General features: G+C 40.5%; 1 protein-coding gene and 1 long non-coding RNA gene across 3 annotated transcripts; one reads left to right on the plus strand and one right to left on the minus strand.

Moving 5' to 3' along the window:
* Positions 1–267: 267 nt before the first annotated feature.
* On the minus strand, positions 268–645 carry LOC148766341 (uncharacterized). Its single transcript, XM_088827243.1, has one exon. It carries the CDS (start codon positions 643–645, stop codon positions 268–270), a length of 378 nt encoding a protein of 125 aa, XP_088683369.1.
* A 1,496-nt stretch (positions 646–2,141) lies between these two features.
* LOC148766342 (uncharacterized) lies at positions 2,142–5,514 on the plus strand. 2 transcript variants are annotated; one of them, XR_016034990.1, is made up of 7 exons: positions 2,142–2,403; positions 2,647–2,706; positions 2,901–2,927; positions 3,997–4,314; positions 4,401–4,465; positions 4,796–5,035; positions 5,183–5,514. It is a non-coding gene; the product is annotated as an uncharacterized LOC148766342 (long non-coding RNA). The 2 variants fall into 2 exon arrangements; XR_016034989.1 differs by lacking the exon at positions 2,142–2,403 and adding an exon at positions 2,442–2,465.
* Positions 5,515–10,999: the final 5,485 nt, after the last annotated feature.

The following is a 10,999-nucleotide window of genomic DNA, read 5'->3' on the forward strand; positions in this document are numbered from 1 at the left end:
ATAAATACAACCCGTATTAATTATATAATTATTAAGTTTCTTACAACAAACCCTAAGGGCAGAGAAGTAATTGCACATTTAAATTAAAGGGGTTAGTAATTTAATAGTTGACCATAAACTCGAGGGAGATATTTGAGACGTTTTGTAGTTCAGGGGAGCAAACTGGTACAACGCTTATAGTTCAGGGGTGTAAATTGTACTTTGCCCTAGATTATATATCAAAGTAGGTTAATTTTTTTTTTTTTTTTGAAGAAAGAGAAGATATTATTAGGCTAAAGGTGCCAGTTCGGGAGGAAGAGAGGAACCCTCCAAAAAAGCTAGATTCAGATCACTCGCGAGACTATGCGCGAGATTATTACAATGCCGTTTCACAGCAGAAAATAGACAATTATGAAAAGAAAAAGAGATAAGCCTAATATCATCGAGAAAAGCCCCGAAAGACTGCATGGATTGAGCTTCATCGCGAATTGCTGATATTACTTGTAGGCAGTCTCCTTCAAGGATGATCGACGTCCAGCCTTGCAACGATGCCTTATGTATTGCTTTGAAGGCCGCGTGTGCCTCTCCCTCAACTGGAAGAATTTTTCCAGGAATTCTATCGACACTCCACCATAAAACAGCCCCCGAAGAGTCTCTCGCCACCATTGAGATTTGATAAAAAGTTAACTTTCACCACCCCCGAAGGAGGAGGTCTCCATCTGGTCTGGTTAGCGGGCTTATGAACTGAAAGAGAAGAGTGTTGGGCCTGTTGGAACACTTGCAAGAACTTTTGGCTCCAGCTGACCAGGTCCCGACCCCTTAACCCTTTTTCTCCATGCATTTCATTATTCCTTGACTCCCATGATTGCCAGCACACAACCAAAGCTAGACGAAGAAGATCTTTTGTCAGATTTTGTTGTAAAAAGATATACCAGTTTTGAAACGATGAGAGCTCTCTCTTAAGTGAGAGTTCGAACGGGCATGAGCTCCACACCCCATACATTCCTCGACAACCTATCATTATGTGCATGCTGGACTCCGGTTGTGTTCCACATTCACGGTAGAAAGGATTGGCTGCCACTCGCCTTCGGAAGAGGGAAACATTAGTTGGAAGAATATCCGAGATTGCTCGCCAAGCAAAAAATTCTAACTTTCGGTGGAACGTGTAATGACCAGACCTTCTTCCAAAAACCTTTAAAATTCCTTGTATTTGATGATTTAGCTTCACCCTTTCCGACTTCAGAGTTTGTTCGGTTTTCCAAAATATCATAGTAGCAAGATTTTATCGTGAATTGACCCAATCTGGAGTAGTGCCAGACTACTCGATCACGAGCGTGAAAGCTTCCAATGGGAACCGCCAAAATCCTTTCTCGGTCCACCAGCCAGAAAGTCCTATTAATCAACTCAAAATCCCATAGTCGCGACCCATTGAGAACAAGATCCGTCACCTTATTAGGAAAAGGTGTATGTACATGCCTCTTCGTCAGAATTCTATAATTCCCGTCGTCAACTAGCCATGGATTACCCCAAATAGAAGTTGAAACCCCGTTTCCAACTCTCGCACGGACCCCTACTTTCATATAGGGGCATGCCATTAGAATACTATGCCAAGTAAAAGTAATTCTTGACGCTTTTAAAAATGTTCTAGACGCTTTAAAACCGTCAACAAAAATAAATTATATAATATATAAATTAGGATAAATTACACCCACACCCCTGATGTATGCTTAAATAACTGTAAGGTCCCTGTGGTATTAATAATTACACTCATCTCCTGAAAGGTAGTTAAAAACTCTAACAGGATAATGCATTGGATACATTATTCCGATAGGGTTCTAATGGACTATTACTTTTAGCTAGTGGTGAAGACAACAAAGAGTTATGGGTGATTTAAAAAATATTGGGGGAGCCATGTCACCCCATAACTCCCCATAGCTCTATGTTATCTCCACAACTAGCTAAAAGTAATAGTCCATTAGAACCCTATCGGAATAATGTATCCAATGCATTATCCCGTTAGAGTTTTTAACTACCTTTCAGGGGGGTGAGTGTAATTATTAATACCACAGGGGCCTTAAAGTTATTTAAGCATACCTCAGGGGTGTGGGTGTAATTTACCCTATAAATTATTAATCCTAACGTTATTAACATCACTTTTTTCTCTCAATTTTTCATTTGAATCAGACCGATACAATCTCCCTCCAACCTTCGATTAGGGCTTTTCTCTGAATAATGAACTTCTCTTCGACGCCGTACCTTCGCCGCCGCGTCCGCCTCCGCCTCGCCATTGCCGCTAATGCCGAGCCGACATCTCCGTTGCCATTTCTTCCCTCATGATCGAACTAATCATTGTGAAATTACAAATTGAAAGAGGCAAAAATCCTTCAAAACTGCAGGTGTTTTGAATCACCCGTGGATTGTTAGGTCAATTTGATTGCTTGAATTTAAGGGGTCAAGTTAGGATTTGAAACAAGAGTTTGCAGATTGTGAGAATCTACGACTTGATTTTTAGAATTTACTTAATTACAGTTTGCTAATTTCCCATAGGTTTCATTTTTTGATTCTTCCAACTTTTTTGTTTACTAGTGTTGTTAATTTCTCAGTTTGTGCACAATGACAATTTATTTTACTTACTTTTCTTATGATACCAATGATTGTGTTTTGAAGGATGCTTCGGAATAATTTGGTTACCGAAATACTTGTGCAATCTTCCCCGAGACCAAAATGGTAAAATAAACCTATCTAGAACACTTCAAGTTTGAGATTTGTTTAGAAAATCTATGTATCAAGCATTTAATATGATATAAAATCCCATTGATAATGTGCAAATTAATTTGGAGTTACGGCTCAAAAATGGGATAGTATATACACCATGCTGGGGACTATTTGTCTTCTGATTTAGCTTCGTTTCTCCATTTCAGGTGAGCAAAGGAAAAGTATCAGCCACTGTTAGTTCACCTGTTCACTTAACGTAATAACGTCTTTTTCGTTACTTCTCTTTACTTACGAAAAGTGTACATTATTTGCAGACGCTAAACAGATTCTCGTGTATAGCATTTGTTGTTCCCGATACATAAAACGGGTAGTGAATTTAGTAAATTGGTTGAACAAATTAATTAGTGAAAATACAAAAAGATTAGCCGAGGCGAGTTGACTCTGTCCTTAAGACGAAATTTCCCCGCAACGGTGCTAACGGATTAAATGGAAATCGTCTCCCAAGATACAACGGCAAAACTTGGAATAGGAGCACTCCAAATCCCAAGTACGACGAACTGTACTTTGTGTAGAACTTTTCGAGAGAATCTGTGAAGGGTAGGCTGAATATGTAGTAGGCTTGTTTTGGATTGAAGTGAGGAATTTTGGGAAAGTTATGGTCTATTTATAAGGTTCGAAAAGTAGTGTCTTTTGGAACAAAAAAGTACCTTTTGTTTGAATGGTTGCACCATTTCGAGTTGAGCCAATTGAGAGTAGTTGCACCATTTCGAGTTGAGCCGAATGGGAGTAGTTGCACCATTTCGAGTTGAGCCGAATGGTTTGCATTGGTTCGGCCGCACCAATTCAGACCAGTCAGACCAATCGAGATGGGCTTCGAGTAATAAGGGCCCAATGGGTTAAAAGCCCATGACCTAATGTTTTTGGCCCGAGCCCAAATCCAAATCCGATCCGTACGAGTGAGCGAGCCGAGCCGGCCGGTCGGACAGACGGCAGCGGCGCGCGCGCGTGTGTGGGCACGATTTGAAACATATAACATATAGGCCTTTCTCCCAAACAAAGTTGAATGCCCAAAGGGCATGACCCTTTGTCCCAATATTTTGATATATATACAGCTCAGTACTTCTCTACTTTTCCAGTGTGGGATAACTCAAAATCCCACTTTCCTTATATTTGGACTAGCAATTTTTCTTCACCACAAAATTGGTTCTAATCCAAAATTCATTTATACACTTAATTAGACCGTACAATAACATTGATAAAAAAATTGTTCATGACTCAATTTTTAACCAATTTTCCCAACAGCATTAGCTGGTGGCAATAACGTTTCTCTATGGTACTGCAGAAGGAGGCCTTTCGGATATCAACACGATTTCGTTTCTCTCCCAAGAACAATATATTTTTAATTTCTGGTTATGGCTAAATATATATTTCAAGAAAGTTAACATTCTGAGAAATAATTGAATGTAAAACGTAAGCCCAAGCCTGTAACATAACCTTTTGACTTATTTGACATTATTTTTTGGATGATAATTAGCAGTTAAGGTAATATGTGACCATGTAAGTGGAAAATCAAGAGGATACAGATTTGTGCATTACTCTTCTGAGATGATGGGTTGCCAGGTATGCTTGATTATTCAGATTTTAGATTCATTTTTTCTTCCTCAACTTCATAAGATTTCTCTGTCTGCGTTGTTTGTTTTTTGTAGTTGCTGGATGGCAGAAAATATAGGCATTTTTTTATGGCCACGAAGAGCGAAAGCAATTAAGTCAGGTCTAACACTAACTTTTGATGTTATTATGTTCATTATATGAACTCTGTTTCCTACTTGTCGTTGTTACTCATTTGCACGGTTTATAAAAGTTAAATTTGGATTGCTTCGTAAATTTTGTTCCATTTTCCACATGTATCTGGATGTTTTTACATACAATGGTTTAATTATAGCACATGGTACAGTATGGTGACTTCTCCTTTTTAAGAATCCCTTTTCTGTCTTTAATTTTAATTGTAAATAATCAATTTTCAGACATTTTGCTGAATGGTTGGGTTGATTATACCCTTAAAAATGATTAAACTCATTCTACATACATTTATTATGTGCAGGGAGGACTTGCCCTTGTTCTGTTCTTGGAATGAGTTAATTTTATTCAGCCTTGCTACCTAATTTCAAAGTTTTAATGCCGACTGCTACTTTATCACTGACAACTATATGATGAGCTTTACAGATTAGGGGATTAACATCAAAGATTGGCAGCAATAAAGGGCCTGCTCTATTGTATCGAAATGTTCTGTTTCACCTAGTAAAGTTATTGGATTGCTAGTGACATATATGCTTATATCCAGGTATCCGTTCTAGCTAAATTCATTCATGGTAAAAATAGCATATAGTATTTCGTTGGTGTTTTTATCCATAGTACAAGCTGTAGCTTTTACGATATAATGCTAGCGCAAGTTCTTGAATTGCAGCTCACTGGTTCTCTTATTTTGTAGGTTAGGTTAGCATCGTAATTGTGGATTAGCATTGTAATTGTGGGTTGCAACATTCTTCGCCGATATATCAGAAAAACTACAGCGCGTAAAGTGCATGAAGCTTGTCAGTACTAAGCTATGGAATAGATGATTGGAAAAGTGTAAATTAACTTTATGTTGTAGATATATATATAATTTTAAACCTTTGGATAAATAATAAGTTTGAGTATTTAGTAATATAAAGAATTTCAAATTTGAATGTAATTAGTGATAGGTTTTGTGAATGAAATTGGGATTATGTATTCTTAAAATATAGAATTCGTGTTTGGAATAATTACAATTCATTTTTTATATTGGATATTCTTGAGAGGTTTCAGTACTAGTGAATTGGTTCAAAAGCAAAACATGAAAATAAATAAACATACAAGTATACCCGACGGTTTTCAAACCGTCGAGAAAAACATTGCCGACGGTTTTTTTACATGTAAAAGTATATACTGTTGGGTGCTAAATACCAACACGCAAGTGTACGTATCGCAAACAAGTAGTAAAAGTGGACTCGTGAGAGTCGGATGTCGATCCCACAGGGAATACGTAAATTATTTAATCCTAAGTACCAAATCCTAACAATTGTGATTTTTATCCAGCCTACGCAAGGTTGTCAAATTAATTAACTAATAAAATTAAAATAATTAAGAAAACAAGTAATCACGAGAAAAATCAATAATAAACGGATCTAGGATTCTATCTTCCCCCTATGCGATAATTCTTCACCCAATTAATCTCCTATCATGCAAGTTACGATTCCCGATTATTAACCCAAGACACGAAATTATTCATAACCAGCTGTCGCTGCGCTATAAACCTATTATTCATAACAGATTCACTATATGTCTATGCAAACCTAGTATAAATAAAGCATTAAATAACAAGTCTCGCAAACGGCTACCTAAGGTATTATCTGTATGTCTACGATAATACATGCAATCAACACACGCATTCGGTGAAAAACTACTCGAAGGCTCTTCTATCCCTGTTCTAATTATTAAAACGATCTGTCAATCAATTCTAACAATAACAAATAGCAACATAAGTTAGCTACGCTCATGCACTAAATAAGATCAAGATAGAAGAAATAATCGAAAAATTAAACTTGCATAAAAGTCGAATAAGAGGTTCGAATCACCACATAGGGTTCCAATAAAATCCTAGAATAAAAACTTAGCTACTCATGTTCGTAACGAAAAGCATAATAAAAATACGGAAATTCATAAAAATCAGAAAAGAAAAGGAAAAAGGAAACTAGGATGAAGATTCGTCAAGTCTTCGTCTTCGTTCTCTTGCTCCTCAATTGCGTGTAGAAACGATAAAAACTCAAAATAAAGATGAAAGGTAAAAGATAGATCTAATTGTGTGCTCTTGGCCTTTAAATAGGGTGCAAAAATATAATAAGGCGGGTTTCCTTGTGTAATTAAAATTCCTTCACTGCGCCTTCACGTCCATCCGTACGGCCGTGCGAGATTATGCTTTGAAATCCGCACGGCCGCGCGGGCTTTAATTCTGCAGGAAATCTGATTTTTTCACTTTTGGCCCACTTTTTCTCTGAATTTGCAGTTTTCACCCCAAAAGTTGTCAATTCTCCAATTTGCACCTAAAATACAAATAATAGCCATTTTAAGCACCAATTATCATTAAAACACACCAAAAGCTCCAATTAAAAGGTATAATTAAGTGTATAAATATACACTTAACATATACGACGCGTTTTTTCTTGACGGTATCTTGACGGTCTCAAACCGTCGGGAAAACTATTCTCGACGGTTTTTTGGTCTTTCTTGACGGTTTATATCCGTCGCGTAAAGCGATAAATGTTGTAGTGGCAAACCGCTTCTCGAGAGGTAGTCTTGCGCAAACGGTCAAACCAAGATCGGAAAGAAACCGGATCGATCGTCATATCCAGTTCAAACGGTTCCGTTTTCCAAACCTCGGGCAAACCCCTACAACAAATCAATGCGTGCACCGTAGTTTCTGCTTGAGACCGACATAAGTTGCAGAACGGATCCGAGGAGATGTGGCGGCGAAAAAGAGCCCCGTTTGTCTGGATAATGTCCCATGCAGCTCTCCAAGCAAAAATTTTAATCTTTGGCGGGATGTTCAGGGACCAAAGATATTTCCACAGATCCTTAGCTCCATTGTTTGACGACATCCCAGAGGTGTGATTGCCGGCAGCAGCCTCGTAATTGTACATAATATTGTGATAGCATGACTTGACCGTGAATTGACCCGATCGCGAGCAATGCCACACCAGTCTATCCCGAGCATAGCTACTTCCGATCGGAATTGCAAGGATTCGTGTGTGGTCGACTGGCCAAAAGGTGGCACGAATGAGGTCCAAGTCCCACGTGTGAGAGACCGGCAAAACTAGGTCAGAGACCCTATCCGGGAAGACGGAGAATGATGGGCGACGGGTAATAATGTGGAAGTTGCCATCATCCTTCAGCCACGGGTCACCTCAAATAGCTGTATCTTCCCCTTTCCCAATGCGAATTCGATAACCATCTTTGACGTACGGGCGAGCGAGTAGGAGACTTCTCCATGTAGCGGACGATCAGAAACCCGCCGGAGCCGACCAAAAATTGCCGGCAGGGAAGTACCTTGCGCGAGAGAGTCTTGAGAGAAGAAGATCTGGTCGCGTAAGGATCCGCCAAGATTGTTTGGCTAGCATCGCGAGATTGAACGAGCGGAGATGTCGAAAGCCCAATCCGCCTCTTTCCTTTGGTTCACATAGCTTGCGCCATGCAATCCAAGCCGTTGATCGAGGTTTCCCGTTACTCCACCAGAATCGTTGAATGGCTGATTCAATATCATGGATAAGTCCAAGAGGGAGACTAAAGCAACTCATGAGGTAAGATGGTATAGATTGAAGAACAACTTTAATGAGCACTTCCTTTCCTGCTTTCGAGAGTTGCTTTTCGCCCCATCCCTCAATCCGTGACCACAGACGGTCTCGTAGAAAGTCTAAGATGGCTCGCCGTGATTTCCCCATCGTCAACGGCATACCAAGATATTTCTCGTGCCGCTCCATGGTCTGAAAACCCAAAATGGTTTGAATAGCAGTCTTCGTATCGGGCGGTGTCATTGGGCATAAGCTTATTGTCGATTTTTCAAGATTAATCATTTGACCCGATGCAGTTGCATAATCTTGGAGAATCCGATGAAGAGTGTGTGCGTACGTCGGTGTTGCTTTACCGAACACGAGGGTGTCATCGGCAAAACAAAGACATGAGACACTTGGCGCCGTGGGAGCAATTCTGATTCCTTACAATAACCCGTCATTCTCTGCCTTTTGGATCATCGCAATGAGAGCTTCCGTGCATAATATAAACAAGTACGCGGATAGGGGATCTCCTTGGCGGAGACCTCGACTTGGCTGGATCAAACCTAACTGGCACCCATTAAACAGAAAAGAGTAAGAAACAGAAGACACACATAACATTATCAGATCGACTAACGATGATAGAAAGCCAAACCGATGAAGAATTTTACGTAAGAAAGACCATTCGATTCGATCGTACGCTTTACTTATATCCAACTTATAGTAGCCATAAAATTAATTTTCTTCCTAGAATTAGATTTAATAAAGTGATCAATTTCATAAGCAACCAAGACATTATCTGTAATAAGGCGTTTAGGCACAAAGGCTGATTGGGTGTGAGAGATGATGTCATGGAGCAGAGGTTTAATTCGGTTGGCAATGACTTTCGACCCAAATTTATAAATAACGTTGCACAAGCTAATCGATCTATACTCGGTGATCTTTTCAAGATTTTTCACCTTAGGAATAAGAGCAATGAAGGTAAAATTCAGTTTACTGGGAAGCTTTTTATTATTGAAGAAGTTAAGGACACAATTAAGAACATTAGAACCAATGACATGCCAATATTTAGTAAAAAATAAAACAGGGAAGCCATCAGGGCCTGGAGACTTAGAAGGGGACATTTGGGAAATAGCTCGTATTACCTCGTCTGCAGTAAAAGGTAGAGAAAGAGACTGACTAGCCTCATTGGAAATCCTTGGGTCGATATGCTGCGCCACACTCTCAATCACACTCTCCTCTGGATGAGTAGACTGAAAAATTGAGGAGAAATAATTCGCTATCACCTGCTCAATCTCGGACTTACTATCTTTCCATTCCCCCAGCTCGTTCTTTATTCGATGAACCCAATTAGTCCATTTCCTAACTGTGGCTTTTGCATGAAAAAAACATGTATTGCGATCACCTTCTTTCACCCACTGAACCCGAATCCTTTGTTTCCAGTAAGTATCAAGATCCTGGTACAATTGTTCAAGTTCCTTATGAAGATTTCATCTCCCGGTAGTATTTTCTGCCGAATACAACCCATGGCTAAGATGGTGCAGCCGTTTCTGAATAGCAGAAATGCGTTTCTTTGGATTATGCAGGACTGACCGACTCCAATGAATGAGTGCTGTTTTGCAGCTCTCCGTTTTAGAGAGTAGATCTTCGCCCGGGTCCGAAGTCGTGTGGTTCGACCATTCACTTTGGACAATGTTCTCACATTCCTCCCGTCGGATCCACATAGCTTCGAAACGGGAGGGGCGTCCCCTTCTATCCAACCGTTTGAGAGCCAGATTCTGGAGTGTCAAACGGATCGGAACATGATCGGAGCCTCCAAATTCCATGTGCTGAATGTTAGCCAATGGGAATAATTCTCGCCAACTATTATTGCCACAAACCCTGTCGAGTCTGCATCGAATCGTGAAGGGAGCTTCTCTTTTATTAGACCATGTGAAAGGAGCGCCGGTGTAGCCTAAGTCTGAAAGATGGCAATTGTGTAATGCCGATTGAAATCCAAGCATCGTGGAAGAAGTCCTAGTGTTCCCGCCATTTTTCTCCACCGATGTGATTATCTCGTTGAAGTTGCCGCCAACTATCCAAGGGAGATTCTTGTGACCTTGTATCGAACGCAATAAATTTCACGTGAGGTGTCACTTCTCTTTTTCCGGATACCCATAAATTCCCGTGATACGCCATTTCTCGCTCTCGTTCGTGGAGATGATCTCTGTGTCGATGTGATTGCTTGAGAGGGTGATGAGATCCACATGAACATTTTTCTGCCAAAGGAGTGTTAGGCCCCCAGATTGTCCTTGTTTGTCCACTGATACGCCAAACAAATTCCATTTCTTCTTGAGTCTATCAACCAAATATGATGTCGCTTTCGCTTAAGAAAGAAACACCACCTAGGGGTGATGAATTCGGAGCATGTCTCCGAGTGAGTGAATTGTCAAGGGCACCCCCAACCCCTGACAATTCCAAAAGAGGCAACTCACTGGACCCGGCGGGACTGCGAGGCAGTCTCCGCCGTTGAACTTGAATCCTCATCTCGCGAGCTGAGTGTGTGTTGCTTCTTAGCAACTCTCAATCCGGCTTCATGTAACTCACCGTCTGCCCGTTTTCCTTTCCTCTTCTTTGTAATTGAAATTGTTTTCCTCGGTGCCCTTGCCACTGATGGAAATGGCGAAAGTTGGACAGCGTTATTGATGAGTCCGAGCTCTAACAGTAGCACACAGTCTAGGTTTTCCTTGCCATTCGCTTGATTGTCTTCATGTGGTTCGTGGCGAGACGTCTGACCAAACTCAAAAATTCCTCCCCCACGGATCTGGTTGGACGAACGTTGGGATTGGGAACACGGTAGGGATTGCATTACCGGTTGGAAAGGCACTCTGGGAGCTTGGGGACTAGACTCATGCTGCACTCTAAGCCAATACCCATAAGGTAGGGTTTCGCCGGGTTCGTCAAAGTTGTCTTCATACCTGAGG

Source organism: Erythranthe guttata, chromosome 12, assembly GCF_056151865.1.
Source record: "Erythranthe guttata isolate IM_541 chromosome 12, IM_541, whole genome shotgun sequence".
NCBI lineage: Eukaryota > Viridiplantae > Streptophyta > Magnoliopsida > Lamiales > Phrymaceae > Erythranthe > Erythranthe guttata.